The 19380-nt window shown below is 50.7% G+C and overlaps 1 protein-coding gene across 5 annotated transcripts in view; it reads right to left on the bottom strand.

Moving 5' to 3' along the window:
* Positions 1-5157: 5157 nt before the first annotated feature.
* The window catches only part of ppp1r16a (protein phosphatase 1, regulatory subunit 16A), a 160308-nt gene continuing 146085 nt past the window's right edge, over positions 5158-19380 (bottom strand). For all 5 annotated transcript variants that reach the window (XM_078536056.1, XM_078536071.1, XM_078536064.1 and 2 more), the window contains exons 9-11: positions 12774-12903; positions 10798-10969; positions 5158-7328 (exon numbers count right to left, since the gene is read on the bottom strand). In XM_078536056.1, coding sequence (XP_078392182.1) covers positions 6864-7328; positions 10798-10969; positions 12774-12903 — 767 coding nt within the window. In that variant the 3' untranslated portion in view covers positions 5158-6863. The remainder of the gene's footprint in view (positions 7329-10797; positions 10970-12773; positions 12904-19380) is intronic.

The following is a 19380-nucleotide window of genomic DNA, read 5'->3' as shown; positions in this document are numbered from 1 at the left end:
ATCAGTATGTCCCGTTTACCTTCCAAGTGCATGTTCTCCGAAGGCCGCTGTGCACACAGCTCAATATCAGTCACTAACAGCACTGTGGGTGTACCTACACCACATGGACTGCAGCGGTTCAAGAAGGCAGCTCAGCATCACCTTCTCAAGGGCAATTAGGGATGGGCAATAAATGCTGGCCCAGTCAGCGATGCCCACATCCCGTGAATGAATAACAAAAAGAAAGTGTGACACTGGGATGAGAGAGGAGGATAGAAGCCAGTCAGAGTTGCTGCTCCTGGTTACTATCCAATGACTAATGTCAGACTTGCTTGTGACGCCCTCCATAGTCAAATCCTCTGTAAAGGATACAAAACACATTCCAGTAATCGCTGTAAATCAGGAGGCGAAAGGGAGAGAGGGACTTGGTGAAATTACAATCGCTAGGGAAGCGGTACTGAGCAAACTGATGGAGCTGCGGCTGACCCGTCTCTGGGTCCTGATGGACTTCATCCTAGGGTCTTAAAAGAGGCGGGTAATCGGCTAGGAGATGCATTGATGCTAATTTTCCAGAATTCCCTAGATTCTGGAAAGGTTCCATCAGACTGGAAAATAGCAAATATAAGCCCTGTATTCAAGGAGGGAGGGAGGCAGAAAACAGGAAACTATAGGTCAGTTAGCTTGATGTCTGTCATGGGGAAGGTGTTAGAGTCGATCGTTGAGGAAGTTATATCTGGACACTCGGGGCAGGATTTTTAGCTCAGCATGTGGGCGTGTGCCCAACCCGCTTGGCTCGAGTGTAAAATAGCGCGTGATGATGTCGGGCAAGCGTCCTAACGCCATCCTGCGCTCGCGCGGTATTTCAGTGCAAATGTGGGAAGCGCGTTCACCAACAATTAAGAGGGCAATTAAGCTCATTAACAGTGCCATTGTCCCTGGTTTCTCATGGTCCATCCAGCTTTACGGTTGGCGGGCGGGTGGGCGAATCTTCCAGGCGGACTTTCCATTTTTGATGAAATGTCATCCAAGGGCGGGATGAGGTTTCCGTTATTAAATTAAAAAAAACGTACGGACAAGATTTTCATCACCTATACATTCAGGTGACTGATTCTGATGGGTGGACGTTTTTTTCTGGATTTTAAAAATGTTGCTTTTGAGTCTTAAGCTCCCGAGGCAGCTCTCTGCCTTCAGCGAGCTTTCACTCTGCGCTCCCCACCGTGCCCGTGCTTATGTCAGCGCCCACCCTCCTCCCGCCCCGACCCCAGCAGCGCTGAGCATTACAGCAAGTGTTTCACACCGGCCGGCCGTTAACTGGGCAGCCAGTGTGAAATCGCGGTCGAGGGCTGAGCGCGGGCAGCACTCCATTCCTCGGCCACTTCTGGGCCCGGCAATCACTCGCCGAACTAAAGCTCCTGCCCTTAGAAAAAGTCAAGGTAATTGGGGAGAGTCAACATGACTTTGTGAAAGGGAAATAATGTTTAACCAATTTATTGGAGTTCTTTGAAGGAGTAGCAGGCGCTGTGTGGATAAAGGGGAGCCTGTAGATGTGCTGTACAAGGATTTCCAGAAAGTGTTTGATAAGGTGCCACATCAAAGGTTATTGCTGAAAATAAAAGCCTAGGGTGTAACATATTAGCATGGATAGAAGATTGGCTGGCAGAAAACAGAGAGCATGTTTAAATGGGTCTTTTTCTGATTGGCAGCACATGACAAGTGGAGTCCTGCAGAGGTCTGTGCAAGGTCCTCAATTTTACAATTTATATCAATATTATAGATGAGGGGAGTGAAGGTAGGAAAGTAAGATAGCTAGGAGAGCATATTGTGAAGAAGACATGAGGAGGATGCAGGTGGATTTAGATAGGTTCAGAGAGTGGGCAGAGACGGAGTGACAGAGGTGGAGCGACAGAGAGGGAGGGAGGAACGACAGAGGGGGAGAGAGTGAGCGGCAGAGGGGGAGCAACAGGGAGGGGGGGAATGACAGAGAGGGAAGGAGGGACAGGGGAGCAACAGAGAAGGAGGGGCACTGGGGAGTGATGGGGGAGGGACAGGGTGTGAGGGACGAGGGGGGCAGAGTGCAAGCGATAAACAGAGTGAGAAGTAAGGGAGAGAGAGTAAAGAGGGAAAGATGATTTTTTAAAAAATCAGTAAACTTGCAAGGGTGTAAAATCTGTCCTGTGAAACACTTCAACACCAAGGATTGACGCTTTGGGCATGTGTCCACGTTATTCTTTGAATTCTTATCTCTATTCTTCTGCTTTAATAGAGATCCTTCCCCAGCTCACTGGCAGCAGGCTCCAGCAGACTCAGTGCTATAGCCGCAGGGGAGTGGGGCAGTAACGCTGGCTGGGTTTACAAGGCACACCCACTGCTAATGTATTCAAGTGGTGCTTTCTGTGCTGCTGCTGGGGTCCTCCACCCTGCATCTAACCTTGTGAATGAGGCAACTTGCTATTTAAAAGCTCACTGCCTACTTTTACCATCCAAATTAAACAAGATCTTCAAGCAAAAGATCAAAGTTGCATTCGACAACAACCGCTTAAAGCTTTAGTCACTACAGTGGGGCTTCTGAACATTACCCTCGACAATGACTGCCACTTGGGTGCTGGATTTGCTGTTCTTCACTGGGTCCCTTCCTTCACCGTGCGTCTGTGGGCAGGTTAGCTTTGGAGGGTCCTTGTCGATGAGTCAAAATCCTGGAACTCCCTCCCTAACAGCACTGTGGGTGTACCTACACCACAGGGACTGTAGCGGGACAAGAAGGCAGCTCACCACCACCTTCTCAAGGGCAACTAGGGATGGGCAATAAATGCCGGCCCAGCCAGTGACACACACAGACACACTCAGAATTAACGTACACAATTTATCAGAAGTTAGTAGACAGGTACAAAAAATTATCAAAAATCCTCATGGGGTGTTGGTCTTTATCTGGAAGGAGCTGGAATATGAAGGGGAGGATGTGAAGCTTTGATTTGATAAAGTTTTGCTCAGGCCCCATCTGGAGTATTAGGTTCAGTTCTGGGCACTGCCCCTCAGGAAGGGGAGACTGGCCTTGAAGGGGGTGCAGTGCAGATTCACCAGAATGATACCGGGATTAAATTATGAGGACAGATTGAGGAGTCTAGGCTTGTATTCCCTCAAATATAGAAGATTAAGCAATGATCGGATTAAGGTTTTTAAGATGAGTAGAAGTTTCAATTGGGTTGATAGTTGATGATAGTAACTATCATCATCGGGTGGAGGGGAGTCCAGAACAAAGTGGCAGAAGTGAATTGAAGCAGTCCATGTCCAAATGCAGCAAGACCTGGACAGTATCCAGGCTTGGGCTGACAAGTGACACATTACATTCATGACGGACAAGTGCCAGGCAATGACCATCTCCAACAAGAGAGAATCTAACCATTGCCCCTTGACATTCAATGGCATTACCATCGCTGAATCCCCCACAATCAACATCCTGGGGGTTACCATTGACCAGAAACTGAACTGGACTAGCCATATAAATACTGTGGCTACAAGAGCAGGTCAGAGGCTGGGAATCCTGCGGCGAGTAACTCACTTCCTGACTTCCCAAAGCCTGTCCACCATCTACAAGACACAAGTCAGGAGTGTGATGGAATACTCTCCACTTGCCTGGATGAGTGCAGCTCCCACAACACTCAAGAAGCTCAACGCCATCCAGGACAAAGCAGTCCACTTGATTGGCACCACATCCATAAACATTCACTCCCTCCACCGCCGACGCAGTGGCAGCAGTGTATGTACCATCTACAAGATGCACTGCAGGAATTCACCAAGGCTCCTTAGACAGCACTATCCAAACTCATGACTGCTAACATCTAGAAGGACAAGGGCAGCAGATAGATGGGAACACCACCATCTGGAAGTTCGCCTCCAAGTCACTCACGATCTTGACTTGGGAATAATCGCTGTTCCTTCACTGTCGCTGGGTCAAAATCCTGGAACTCCCTCCCTAACAGCACTGTAGGTGTACCTACTTGCAGCGGTTCAAGAAGGCAGCTCACCACCACCTTCTCAAGGGCAACTAGGGATGGGCAGTAGATGCTGGCCCAGCCAGCAATACCCACAGCCCATGAATGAATAAAACGAAACACACTCCCCTAAAAGATTGCAAGTCAAATGGAGCTTTCAATACTAAGATTGGTAGATGTTTGTTGGGCAAGTATATCGAGGGAAATGGAGCCATGGTAGATAAATGGATTGATGTTTAGTCTAGATCAAGTTTGAGGGGCTGAAGGCCTCCTGCTGCTCCTGTGCAACAGACACAATGGGTTGAATGGCCTCCTGCTGTTCTTGTGCAACAGGCTCTAGGGGCTGAATGGTCTCCTGCTGTTCCTGTGCAACAGGCTCTAGGGGCTGAATGGCCTCCTGCTGTTCCTGTGCAACAGGCTCTAGGGGCTGAATGGCCTCCTGCTGTTCCTGTGCAACAGCTTTGAAATCATTGGTTAGCTCACACTTGGAGTACTCTGCTCAGTTCTGGCCGTTATATTGTAAACAAGATAAAGAGGCACTGGAGAATGTGCAGAAAAGAATTATAAGGATCACACCAGAACTGAAAGGTCATAACTATCGAAAGATTGAACAGGCTGGGGTTCTTTTCTCCAGAAAAGAGACGGCTGAAGGGGTTTGATAGGGTTAACGTAGACAAGATATTTCCACTTGCCGGAGAGACCAGAACTCAGGGTCATCGATATAAGACAGTCACGAATAAATTCAATGGGGAATTCAGGAGAAACCTCTTTACCCAGAGAGTGGAACTCACTCCCACAGGGAGCGGTTGAGGTGAATAGGATTGATACACATGAGGGAGGAATAGAAGGATAAATTGATAGAGGTTAGTCAAAGAAAAGTGGGAGGAGGCTCATGTGGAGCATAAACACCGACATAGACCAGTTTGGCTGAATGGCGTGTTTCTGTGTTGGATTCTCAATGTAAATCAATATTATTTCTCAATTATGTGAAGGCCAGAGAAAAGGAATGGTAGTAATAAGTGTGAATAAATTAGGAAACGAAACATGTACAGTATCAGTAACAACATCCAGGGAACACTCACCTTTTGCAACAGAAAACTCACATTTCTTTTAAAATGCATTGTAAATACTTTCTCCAAGAGGGATAGTGTGTTCCTCAAGCACCAATGCCACACACTGTTCACAAATCTTCTTCCGTATCAGAATATATTACATTTATTAGCCTTTCTTTCTTTGAAAATAATTAAGACAAGTCATTTTGTGCTCATCAGGTTACTGATGTCAGTAATGGGGCTAGAATATTACCCTCATTCTAGATACAGTTCATCAAACACTCCCAGGACAGGTACAGCACGGGGTTAGATACAGAGTAAAGCTCCCTCTACACTGTCCCCATCAAACACTCCCAGGACAGGTACAGCACAGGGTTAGGTACAGAGTAAAGCTCCCTCTACACCGTCCCCATCAAACACTCCCAGGCCAGGTACAGCATGGGGTTAGATACAGAGTAAAGCTCCCTCTACACTGTCCCCATCAAACACTCCCAGGGCAGGTACAGCACGGGGTTAGATACAGAGTAAAGCTCCCTCTCCACTGTCCCCATCAAACACTCCCAGGACAGGTACAGCACGGGGTTAGATACAGAGTAAAGCTCCCTCTACACTGTCCCCACCAAATACTCCCGGGGCAGGTACAGCACGGGGTTAGATACAGAGTAAAGCTCCCTCTACACTGTCCCCATCAAACACTCCCAGGGCAGGTTCTGCATGGGGTTAGATACAGAGTAAAGCTCCCTCTACACTGTCCCCGTCAAACACTCCCAGGGCAGGTTCTGCACGGGGTTAGATACAGAGTAAAGCCCCCTCTACACTGTCCCCATCAAACACTCCAGGACAGGTACAGCACGGGGTTAGATGCAGAGTAAAGCTCCCTTTACACTGTCCCCATCAAACACTCCCAGGACAGGTACAGTGTGGATCGGATAGATAATAAATCTTGTTAACTGTACTTTGCACCATCTAAACAGCGTGATATTTGATATTTTCCATTTCCCATATCAGTCACCTCACAGTGTCTCAGTGAGATTACCAATTTGTTGCTGAATCTGAGACTATTTAAACTTCAACACACAAGAATGTGGATTGGACGTCCTCTCAATCTCTAGCAGCAGGAGTCCCATCAGCGTAAGCACAGGTCGCAGTGTTGAAAGGTCCGCCCTGTTTGACGGTGCCTCCCGCTGCTTTCCAGAAAGTTCTGTTGAGCTGACAATGTGTTCGGGGAGTGGGCATCTCCTGCTGATGAAGACCCGGTGCTGGCTCGGTGAATCGGTGCCTCGCTCCACACGTGCTGGAGAACTCAGGAGGCAGGGCACAGGCACAGGAGGGAGGTGGTGGCTGTGCTGGTCTGAATGCAAGCTTCCGTTAGCTAAAGGAATCAAGTGGTGACAGCTGCCTGTGAAGCTCTGCTCGAATGTGGAAGTTTGGGTCAGGTCAGGGGGCTGATATTCGGACAGGGCGCAGAGCGTGCCTACCACACTGAGTGCTCAGACACTGGGCTGGAGTGATGGACACAGCATCCCCCTGATCGCTGGGTCATTTGAGTGTTTTTTTTTTTTGCTTCTGGCAGTTGTGAGCTGCTGGTGTTGAGCAGGGGTGCGGGGAAGGTGGGTTTCCAGACACAAAACCTTTGCCCCCTCCCCCTACCACCCCCCTAGACACAAACAATAAAAGGGGCCTCAGTATTCGAAGATGAGAACGGCGTGGGTTAGCGAGAGAGAGGGGCTCCCAAAACGTGACGTTGAAATGCAGTTTTTGCAGGTCCCTCTCGGGTTCAGGTTGTCCTCCCCGGTTCCCCCACGGTCATGGTCACAGGCCAGGCTCCGGCAGCTTTGCTGCTTCACATCATTTTACAACACCTCCTGTCTTTCTCACTTGGAGACTCCTCCACCGGGGCTTTGAACTTGACCAGCGGAGGGTCCCCGCTGGCCGGAGTGAAGTAGACGGAGTTGTGTTGGGGTGGGGTTGGGGTCAGGGGTTGGGGCAGGCAGTCGGCTGCTTCGCTTGGTGAGTGCTCCTCGGGGGGCAGCTGCTTCTGGAGCTTGGCAGCTGCCCGCTGCCGTTTCAGGTCAGCCAGCGTGTGGTGAGATTTCTCCTTGTTCAGGTCGGAGGAATCCTCCTCTCTGGGGGGCAGCGGGTAGGACGAGCTCTGATCCAGCTTCCTGGCATCCTGCTCCAGGGCCGAATTGGAAGGCAGCCAGCCGGAGGCTGCAACTGCTGAACCATTCCTCATCGTGGGCTCGCCGCTGGACCACCTCCCCTCACTGGGATCCGCGTCTCCTTTCACCACCCTGGCTGTAAGGGTCTGAAACAGAAAGCAATTGGACAAGGCTGACTTCACTGACAAACCCAGGAAAGGCTTTTGTTACTCAAGAGACATTTCAGAACATCATCTCCTCATTATTATCCTGCTGTTAACCCAGGGAATGGGGCACAAATCCCAGAGAACACCAAGGGCTTTGGGGTAGACCTGGGGCAGGGAAGTTTGCTGAGAGTTAGGCCAGGCCAGTGGCTGATGTTGTTGAAAGAAAGATCAACCTCACGATCTCTGGATGACCCAAAGCGCTTTGCAGCCAATGACGTTGTAATGAAGGAAACGTGGTAGGCAATTTGCACACAGCAGGGTCCCACAAACAACATGATCACAGAATCTTTACAGTGCAGAAGGAGGCCATTCGGCCCATCGAGTCTGAACTGGCTCTCAAAGTCCCACTCCCCTGCCTTATCCCCGTAACCTTGCACATTCTCTCTTTTCAGCTAGCAATCCAATTCCCTTTTGAATACCTCGATCGAACCTGCCTCCACCACCCTTTCCGGGAGTTCGTTCCAGACTCCAACCACCCTCTGGGTGAAAAAATATTTCCTCACATCACTTGTACTCCTTTTGCCAATTATTTTGAATCTGTGCCCTCTAGTTCTTGCTGTTCTCTTGAGTGGGAACAGTTTCGCATTATTTACCCCGTCCACACCCCTCAGGATCTTGAATACCTCTATCAAGTCTCCTCTCGGTCTTCTTTTCTCTAAGGAAAACAATCCCAACATCTCCAATCTATCCTCATCGCTACAGTTCTTCATCCCGGGAATCATTCTTGTGAATCTCCTCTGTACTGTCTCTCCAATGCCTTCACGTCCTTCCCCAAGTATGGCGCCCAGAACTGGACACAGTACTCCAGATGTGGCCTAACTAGCAGCTTATACAAGTTCAACATGATCTCCTTACTCTTGTACTCAATGCCCCTATTAATAAAACCGAGGGTACCATATGCTTTATTAACTGCTCTCTCAACATGCGCTGCCACCTTCAATGACTTATATACATATACACCGAGGTCCTTTTGTTCCTGCAACTCCTTCAGAGTTTCTCCCTTTCATCAGAAACGTTAACTCTGTTTCTCTCTCCGCAGACGCGGCCAGACCTGCTGAGTTTTTCCAGCATTTTTATTCTTTACGAGAATGGCTCCAGGGATGAGGGATTCATGAGGGATAGATTGGAGAAGCTGGGGTTGTTCTTCTTAGAGAAGGTTGAGGGGAGATTTGACAGAGGTGTTCAAAAGCATGGGGGGTCTGGACAGAGCAGATAGGGAGAAATTGTTCTCATCGGTGGAAGGATTGAGAATGAGAGGGCACAACTTTAAGGTGAATGGCAAAAGAAGCAATGGAGACATGAGGAAAAGCGTTTTTTGTTTATATGCAACGAGTGGTTAGGATCTGGAATGTGCTGCCTGAGAGTTTGGTGGAGGCAGGGTCAATCGAGGCATTCAAAAGGGAACTGGGTCATTATCTGTAAAGGAAGAATTTGCAAGGCTACAGAGAGGAGGTGGGCAAGTGGGACTTGGTGAAGCAGTCTTGCTGACAGTACACAGATTGCAGGGGGAATGCGAGGAAGAATTTCCTTTATGCAGGAGGTGGTAATGACCCGGACTTGCTGTCCGCGAGGATGATGGAAATGGAGACGATAAATGATTTCAAAAGGAAGCTGGACGGGCACTTGAGGGAAATAAGCCTGCAGAGCTAGGGGGCACAGAGACCAACCATCCTGCATTTTCCAGAGCTGCCCCGGGATCCGTCTCTCTGTCCCGGGATTTGGCTCCCTGCCCCGGGATCCGTCTCTCTGCCCTGGGATCCGTCTCTCTGCCCCGGGATCCGTCTCTCTGCCCCGGGATCCGTCTCTCTGCCCCGGGATCCGGCTCCCTGCCCCGGGATCCGTCTCCCTGCCCCGGGATCCGTCTCCCTGCCCCGGGATCCGTCTCTCTGCCCCGGGATCCGTCTCTCTGCCCCGGGATCCGTCTCTCTGCCCCGGGATCCGTCTCTCTGCCCCGGGATCCGTCTCTCTGCCCCGGGATCCGTCTCTCTGCCCCGGGATCCGTCTCTCTGTCCCGGGATTTGGCTCCCTGCCCCGGGATCCGTCTCTCTGCCCCGGGATCCGTCTCTCTGCCCCGGGATCCGGCTCCCTGCCCCGGGTCTGGCAGCATCGGTGGAGAAGAAAAGAGTCGACGTTTCGGGTCCACACGACCCTTCAACAGACACCTGGGTCTGGGTCCCAGGTGGGAGTGACAGTCTCACCCCCGATTTGGGTAGGGGGTGGTTCAAAAATCGGGTCAGGCTCGAGTCCAAGCTTGAAACTGTCCCCCCCACCCCCACCCCCACCCCCCTCCCCCTCCCCCACCCCCACCCGCACGGTCCTGTCACCACCATTCACCCCAACCCTCACTCCTACGGTGAAGTGTCCCTTATTTATTCCCCCCCCACATTTGGTCTCCCTGCTGTGGGGATGGAGCAGCATCGACTGGATTACTCTACAGGAGCCAGCATGGACTCGATGGGCTGAATAGCATCCTTCTGTACTGGAAAACGCCAGAGTTTTCAAAGCCAGTGGAAGGAGGGAGGGGGCAGGATCAACGGAAGAGAAGCTCTGTGATCGGGCGGAGGGCAGGAGAGGTTAAATAACAATAGATCTCATGGTGCAACAGCTGGAGAAGGTGCCAGTGGATATAGTAAAGAGACAAAGGCTGTGAACGGTTACATAAAAAACACAAAGGGACAAAGAAACAGACAAACCAACCCAGCAAAAGAGAGAAAAAAAACACACAGAACAAGAGGGAAGCAGAGGCTATGGTCTGAAGTTGTTGAGCTCGTTGTTGAGTCAGGAAGATGCAGAGGGCAGGATCCAGGGCAAGGTGCCGTTCCCTGAGCTTCACTGGAACAGCGCAGCAGAGCAAGGACAGGAAGGTCAGACTGGGAGCGAGCTGGTGAAGAGCTTCCCTGGAACAGCGCAGCAGACCGAGGACAGGAAGGTCAGACTGGGAGCGAGCTTGGTGAAGAGCAACAGGAAGCTCAGGGTCACGCTTGCGGACTGAACGGAGATGTTCCACAAAGCGGTCACCCCAGTCTGCGTTCGGTCTCCCCAACGTCAGGGAGAGGCATCACGACCAGCGAGTATGGTAATACTAAATCGAAAGCAGGGTAAGTAAATCGCTGCTGCACTCGTAAGGAACGTTCGGGGCCTTGGGTGGTGAGAAGGGAGGAGGTGAAAGGGCCTCCTGCGCTTGCAGGGGAGCGAGGGGGATGGACCCTGAGTATTGAACCCAGTTATGTGGATAATCTGGAATTCTGTGCACATCAGAGCCTGCCCAACAATCTGCAGCTTTTGTGACCTTTCCCTGTTCAATGCCACTGAAGGGTCGGCGGGGGGGTGTTGGAGGGGGGTTGTCATCTGTGGGGAATTCTGTCCTGGGCTTTCCACTGCTCCTGGTTAAGTGGGGTGGTGCTCTTACCAATTCATATTGCTTGAGTTCGGAGTCAGTCTGTGCATCCTCATCCTCTTCATCCTGTAGCTCAGGGTCACTCTCTTTGCTGCCCACCTGTTGCCAGGCAATGGCCTCCTCCTTGTGCTCCTTCCGGTACATATTGTTCCGCTCCGTCACACTAACTTTACGCACAACCTTTCTGTTATTGGAGAGAAAACTGCAGTAAGGCTGGAGAATATCGAGATGTGAGGTCAGGACGAATCTTTGCAGACAGCTCAGGTCTTTGTCAGAAGGCAGTGTTTTGTACAGCCCCGGTGGGTGAATCTTGCCTCGGGTTGATATTAAAGTGGCCCAACTGGAAATGTGAGGGTTTGAGCCCAGTCTGTCCCAGTTTAGTTGCCTGTAATAGGGTTTCAGTGACAGCAGGATGGAGAATCCGACACCCATCAGCAGCCCCCCCATCGCCCGGGAGAGGCAAGCGGGTCTGAGCCAGGGGCAGTGGGGGGTTTGTATACAAACTGGGGAGAGGGGCCTGATCCAGTGCCGGGACATGTAGGAATTACAATTCTGCATGGAAACGTGGGTTATAGTGATCTTGTGATCTTTCATCTCCAGCAGTAGCAATGTTACTGATCTTTGCAGACAGCAACGCCCCACCCACCATTATAATCAACCTTAGCAGATTTCATCCTCCACAAACAGGAGCTGATCTGCTTGCAACAAGAATGATTGATTGATGATCCCCAAATCGTCACTCACCCCGCTCCCTGTGCTGGATCCCCAGACCGTCACTCACCCTGCTGCTCCCTATACTGGATCCCCGGACCGTCACTCACCCTGCTGCTCCCTATACTGGATCCCCGGACCGTCACTCCCCCTGCTTCCTGTACTGGATCCCCAGACCGTCAATCACCCCCACTCCCTGTACTGGATCCCCAGACCGTCACTCACCCTGCTGCTCCCTATACTGGATCCCCGGACCGTCACTCACCCTGCTGCTCCCTATACTGGATCCCCGGACCGTCACTCACCCCCACTCCCTATACTGGATCCCCTGACCGTCACTCCCCCCGCTCCCTGTACTGGATCCCCAGACCATCACTCACCCCACTTCCTGTACTGGATCCCCAGACCGTCACTCACCCCCACTCCCTGTACTGGATCCCCGGACCGTCACTCCCCCCGCTCCCTGTACTGGATCCCCAGACCGTCACTCACCCCCACTCCCTGTACTGGATCCCCAGACCGTCACTCACCCGCTGCTCCCTGTGCTGGATCACCAGACCGTCACTCCCCCCGCTCCCTGTACTGGATCACCGGACCGTCACTCACCCCTGCTCCCTGTACTGGATCCCCAGACCGTCACACCCCCTGCTGCTCCCTGTACTGGATCACCAGACCGTCACTCCCCCCGCTCCCTGTACTGGATCCCTGGACCGTCACTCACCCCCACTCCCAGTACTGGATCCCCGGACCGTCACTCACCCGCTGCTCCCTGTACTGGATCCCTGTACCGGATCCCCGGGCTGTCATTCACCCGCTGCTCCCTGTACTGGATCACTGTACAGGATCCCTGGGCTGTCACTCACCCTCTGCTCCCTGTACTGGATCACCAGACCGTCACTCCCCCCGCTCCCTGTACTGGATCCCTGGACCATCACTCATCCGCTGCTCCCTGTACTGGATCCCTGTACTGGATCCCCGGGCTGTCACTCACCCTCTGCTCCCTGTACTGGATCCCTTTACAGGATCCCCGGGCTGTAACTCACCCTCTGCTCCCCGTACTGGATCCCTGGGCTGTCACTCACCCTCTGCTCCCTGTACTGGATCCCTGTACAGGATCCCTGTACAGGATCCCCGGGCTGTCATTCACCCTCTGTTCCCCGTACTGGATCCCTGGGCTGTCACTCACCCTCTGTTCCCCGTACTGGATCCCTGGGCTGTCACTCACCCGCTGCTCCCCGTACTGGATCCCTGTACAGGATCCCCGGGCTGTCACTCACCCTCTGCTCCCTGTACTGGATGTCCGCCTCTGTAAGGCTGTCTTGTGCTTGTCGTGTGATTTCATGATTGCATCGTGCTTGTGTTTCAGTTCCAGCATCTTATTCCGAACCTCCTCATCCCCACACACGTCTGTAAAACAGAGCGAATCACCGAGTGAGAGACGGACACATCGAGGCAGCAATCGGTCAGAGGAGGGCAGTGTCGGGTACCGGCTTTAGACAGTCAGGTCGCAGCTACACGATATCAGATTGCAGTCGATGGGCAGCAAGCCCCTCTCAACCAGCACACGCCCAGGCAGGCAAACCGGCAATAAAAACAGAAAACGCTGGGAACGTTCAGCAGGTCAGGAAACATCTGTCCCAGTTAATGACCTTTGAGCAGAACACTCTCTCTGAGAGGTCACAGAGCTGAAACGTTACCTCTGCTTTCCTCTCTCTCTCCGCCGATGCGGCCAGACCTGCTGAGTATTTGCCCCATTTTTCGTTTTCCTTTCAGATTTCCAGCATCTGCAGTATTTTGCACTTTGACTATTGGCCGTGTGTGCGTGGGATATGAAAGCACACGGCGTAGCTGCTGTGCTTGTTTTATTTGGTGAAACAGTTGCAGCTTCTTTGAAGTCATTCTATGGCTGTGAAGTCTTTTTCCCCCTCCCCCCAGATCAGCTGCCAAATCCCTTGCGTGGTCTGACAGTGAGTTGGTGGGGCTATGTTCGATTCCCTGTGCCTTGGTTAACCAACTCCATCCTCAGTGCTGCTTAACCTCTGACCCGAGAATCTCTGGCCTGGGAAAGGCTGCATTGTGTTAAAAGTTACATTTTATTTGTGACACAGCTTTTTTTTATAAAAACAGAATTTGCTGCCAAGGGCATTTTGGAATGTGCCCAAGCCAGCACGGACACTTGGTCCTCAGTGGCTGCTACAGCTGCAGTCATAAAGATAGCTGGCTGCCTGTCCTTTGTGTAGCATCAGCATCCTTGTAGATAAGCTTATCTGTATTCCTGTCTTACAGTCACCATTGGCATAAATGAGTGAAGGCCTTTAGCTCTTACCCACTGTTAACAGGAAGACAATATCGAGCTGCGGGGAGTGGGGTCGGGGGTAAAGTTCAAGGAATTAGAGAATGAGAGAACAGTGCAGCTACAGAATAAAAACAAGACCCGATAAGAAAACATGTTGATTCATTTGTGTAGGTCCAGACTCTTTGAAAGAGCTATCCAAAGGTTTAAGAGAATAAACACTTAAAAAAAAATTCTATCACGGGGTGCGGGCTTCACTGGCTGGGCCAGCATTTATTGCCCATCCCTAATTGCCCTTGAGAAGGTGGGGGTGAGCTGCCTTCTTGAACCGCTGCAGTCCATGTGGTGTAGGTACACCCACAGTGCTGTTAGGGAGGGAGTTCCAGGATTTTGACCCAGCGACAGTGAAGGAACGGTGATATATTTCCAAGTCAGGATGGTGAATGACTTGGAGGGGAACTTCCAGGTGGTGGTGTTCCCATCTATCTGCTGCCCTTGTCCTTCTAGGTGAAGAGGTCATGGAAGGAGCTGTCTAAGGAGCCTTGGTGAGTTCCTGCAGTGCATCTTGTAGATGGTATACATTCCTGCCACTGCGTGTCTGTGCTGGAGGCAGTGAATGTTAAAGGTGATGGATAGGGTGCTGATCAAAAAGGCTGCTGGTCATGAAGATGTGCTTTATGCCAAATAATGATTTTAATGCATGGGCTGGAAAAAGGCATTAAACTTTTAAATACAGACTTCGTTAAAACTCAGACTAAAGTGACTGGAACTTACAGCCAAAATGGCAACCTAATTTGCATGGCTATACATTCCACCTTCCAACCCCACCCAGATGGAGATGACAAGCCTGCACAAAGCCATCGAAGGCAATGATCTCAGAGGAATGTGCATAAACCATATTTTCTATTCTGTTAGCACCATGTCCAGATACCCAACTGGGTGGAGACAAGCCATCAAATGTAATGATGTGAACCATAGGACCCTGGCTAAGAGGGGGAATTTCCAGAACTGATCTAATCCAGTTACAATTGGAATATTGGTCAGTCGGAGAGGGCGGTCACAAGGCAAGCCAACCTTTAGTATGTTTTAAGCACACGTTTTCTCAGCAGAACTGAAAACTAGCAGCTGAGAGACATCCTCTCTCTCTCTTTCTCCACCCAACTTGGAAGCTTTTGGGCCCTGTCTGCTATTGAGTGACTCTCACTCCATGTGCAGAAAGCAGAGATTTTAAGGAAAGAACTGAACAGCTGTGCCCCCAGGAGAACAGACTGATCATCCACCTACAGGTTCAAACCACCTCAATGCTGAAATCAGAAGACCAGACCACCGAGTGAAAGCAGCAAGACCACCGGATTCAGCCTGACCAGCTGAGTCACCAAAGTACAGACTGTGAATTCTTCTTCATTTTATGGCGTCTAATTTAGTCAACCTATCCTTCCCCACTCTGTAACCTGTACTTGTGTGCGCATGAACTTTGAGTGTGTGTGCAAGTGAAGGTCGGTGCATATTCTATTATTTTAATTGGATCGGTTCAAGTATAATAAAGCTAACCTCTTTCCTTGTTAAACTCAAAACCTGTCCGATTGGTTCCTTTATTATCACAGTGTGTAAACAGCTAAGCACTGGCTCAATTGCCAAGTTAAACCTGTTTCAAACAACCAAAACCTGTTGCAATCAAAGGAGGTGAGGGCAAAGAGGGAAAGTCATTCGACCTCCTCACCTGGTTGTAACATTCTTGAGTGTTGTGGGAGCTGCACTCATCCAGGCAAGTGGGGAGTGTTCCACTCGTGCCTTCTAGATGGTGGACAGGCTTTGTGGAGTCAGGAGGTGAGTTACTCGTCTCAGAATTCCCAGCCTCTGATCTGCTCTTGTGGCCACAGTATTTATATGGCTAGTCCAGTTCAGTTTCTGGTCAATGGTAACCCCCAGGGCATCTCAGTCCTGTGGAATGCACATTTGGTCCATGTGGCTACTTCCTGTGACCTGGATAACCAAACGCACAGTAAGTATTGTAGCTGCAGCAGCTTGAGCGCTGCGTTTCAGAGATTTAGCAGCGGCCGGGGTCACCGCGGTGCGGCCGGGGTCACCGCGGTGCGGCTGTGGGGCTGACAGTTTTGTGGCTAACACATTTATAGATGTGGTCACTGTACAGTAAAGAGTTAACCCTAATGATATCTCCTTAAGCACACGCTCAGTAGCTCCATCATAGTGCTGTCATTCACTGAGAGACGAGATGAGTGTGAATCATCTCAGAGGGTAGCTCCAGCTATGTCTTGGCCTTATTTAACCGTTATAAATTGTTAGCATTTAAATCAAAGTTATTGATCAAAAATGAGCAGCTTAAGGCCAGGTTTTTTAAGGGGGTGGAGAGAGGGAGGGGGTTCACACAACCACCTGAAGAATGGGTGGAGGACACATTGCCACTTATACTGACAGCCCTGCAGCCATTTAACACTCCAAAGAGCATTAATTGTCTGGAGGCCACACTTCCGGCCCTCAGTCGAGAGGAATTAAAGGGGGGCTGTGGTGCAGTGGTATTGTCACTGGGCTGGTAATCCAGAGGCCCAGGGTAATGGTCTGGGGATAAAAGCAAAAAACTGCGGATGCTGGAAATCCAAAACAAACACAAAAAATACCTGGAAAAACTCAGCAGGTCTGACAGCATCTGCGGAGAGGAACACAGTTAACGTTTCGAGTCCGAATGACCCTTCAACAGAACATTCGGGCGGTAACTGTGCTCCTCTCCGCAGATGCTGCCAGACCTGCTGAGTTTTTCCAGGTATTTTTGTTTTTGTAATGCTCTGGGGACCTGGGGTTGAATCCCACCACAGCAGGTGATGGAATTTGAATTGGTCGGGTCTTCTGAATTCCACCAATATTGACTTGAATTCAATAAAATCTGGAATTAAAACTCTAATGATGACCATGAAACCATTGTCGATTATTGTAAAAACCCATCCGGTTCACTAATGCCCTTTAGAGAAGGAAATCTGCCGTCCTTACCTGGCCTGGCCTACATGTGACTCCAGACCCACAGCAATGTGGTTGACTCTTCTGCCCTATGAAATGGTCTAGCAAGCCACTCAGGCGTATCAAACTCAGCCCCATCGACCCTGCAAAGTCCACCTTACTAACATCTGGGGGCTAGTACCAAAATTGGGAGAGCTGTCTCACAGACTAGTCAAGCAACAGCCTGACACAGTCATCCTCACAGAATCATATATTACAGATAATGTCCCAGACTCCACCATCACTATCCCTGGGTATGTCCTGTCCCACCAGCAGGACAGAGCCAGCAGAGGTGGCAGCACAGTGGTATACAGTCAGGAGGTAGTTACCCTGGGAGTCCTCAACCTCGACTCCGGACCCCATGAAGTCTCATGGCATCAGGTCAAACATGGACAAGGAAACCTCCTGCTTATTACCATGTACCACCACCACCTCCCCCCCACGCCCCCCTCCCCACCAGCCAATGAATCAGTGCTCTTCTACGTTGAACATCACTTGGAGGAAGCACTGAGGGTGGCAAGGGCGCAGAATGTGTTCTAGGTGGGGAACTTCAATGTCCATCGCCAAGAGTGGCTCGGTAGCACCACTACTGACTGAGCTGGCCGAGCCCTAAAGGATTGGATCTGCGGCAGGTGGTGAGGGAACCAACAAGAGGGAAGAACATACTTGACCTCATCCTCACCAACCTGCCTGCTGCAGATGCAGCAGTTGGTGGGAGTGACCACCACACAGTCATTGTGGAGATGAAGCCCCATCTTCACAATGAGGATACCCTCCATCGTGTTGTGCTAACTGGGATAGATTTTGAACAGATCTAGCAACTCAAGACTGGGCATCCATGAGGCGCTGTGGGCCATCAGCAGCAGCAGAATTGTACTCGAACACAATCTGTAACCTCATGGCCTGGCATATCCCCCGCTCTACCATTACCATCAAGCCAGGGGATCAACCCTGGTTCAATGAAGAGTGCTGGAGGGCATGCCAGCAGCAGCACCAGGCATATAAAAGTGAGGTGTCAACCTGGTGAAGCTACAACACAGGACTACTTTTGTGCCAAACAGCATAAGCAGCAAATGTTAAACAGAGCTGAACAATTCCATAACAACGGATTAGATTTAAGCTCTGGAGATCCAGTTGTAAATGGTGATGGACAACTAAACAACTCACTGTGGGAGGAGGCTCAACAAATATCTCCATCCTCAATGATGGAGGAGCCCAACACAACAGTGCAAAAGACAAGGCTGAAGCATTTGCAACAATCTTCAGCCAGAAGTGCCAAGTAGATGATCCATCTCAGCCTCCTCCCGAGGTCCCCAGCATCACAGATGCCAGTCTTCAGCCAATTCGATTGACTTCACATGATATCAAGAAACAAGTGAAGGCACTGGATACTGCAAAGGCCTTGGGCTCTGACAATATTCCGGCAATTGTACTGAAGGCTTGTGCTCCAGAACTTGCCACGCCCCTAGCCAAGCTGTTCCAGTACAGCTACAACACTGGCATCTACCCGGCTATGTGCAAAATTGACCAGGTATGTCCCGTACACAAAAAGCAGGACAAATCCAACCAGGCCAATTACCGCCCCCATCAGTCTACTCTCCATCATCAGTAAAGTGATGGATCGAGGCATAGGTTACAAAAGTAGGGAAGTCATGTTGGAGTTGTATAGAACCTTGGTGAGGCCACAGCTGGAGTATTGTATGCAGTTCTGGTCGCCACATTATAGGAAGGATGTGATTGCACTGGAGGGGTGCAGAGAAGATTCACCAGGATGTTGCCTGGGATGAAACATTTAAGTTATGAAGAGAGGTTGGATAGACTTGGGTTGTTTTCGTTGGAGCAGAGAAGACTGAGGGGTGACCAGATCGAGGTGTACAAGATTATGAGGGGCATGGACAGGGTGGATAGGGAGCAGCTGTTCCCCTTAGTTGAAGGGTCAGTCATGAGGGGACTTAAGTTCAAGGTGAGGGGCAGAGGATTTAGGGGGGATGTGAGGAAAAACTTTTTTACCCAGAGGGTGGTGACGGTCTGGAATATGCTGCCTGGGAGGGTGGTGGAGGCGGGTTGCCTCACATCCTTTAAAAAGTACCTGGATGAGCACTTGGCACATCATAACATTCAAGGTTATGGGCCAAGTGCTGGTAAATGGGATTAGGTAGGTAGGTCAGGTGTTTCTCACGTGTCGGTGCAGACTCGATGGGCTGAAGGGCCTCTCCTGCACTGTGAGATTCTGTGATTCTGAGTCATCAACAGTGCTTAGCAATAGCCTGCTCCCTGACGCTCAGTTTGGGTTCTGCCAGGGTCACTCAGCTCCTGTCCTCATTACAGCCTTGGTTCAAACATGGACCAAAGAGCTAAACTCCCGGGGTGAGGTGAGAGTAACTGCCCTTGACATCAAGGCAGCATTTGACCGAGTGTGGCATCAAGGAGCCCTAGGCAAAACTGGAGTCAATGGGAATCAGGGGGAAAACTCTCCGCTGGTTGGAGTCATACCGAGCACAAAGGGAAATGGTTGTGGTTGTTGAAGGTCAGTCATCTCAGCTCCAGGACATCACTGCAGGAGTTCCTCAGGGTAGTGTCCT

This window comes from Cetorhinus maximus, chromosome 3, assembly GCF_964194155.1.
Source record: "Cetorhinus maximus chromosome 3, sCetMax3.hap1.1, whole genome shotgun sequence".
Taxonomy (NCBI): Eukaryota; Metazoa; Chordata; class Chondrichthyes; order Lamniformes; family Cetorhinidae; genus Cetorhinus; species Cetorhinus maximus.
Note: the sequence above shows the minus strand (reverse complement) of the source record. Positions and strands in the feature narration are given on the sequence as shown.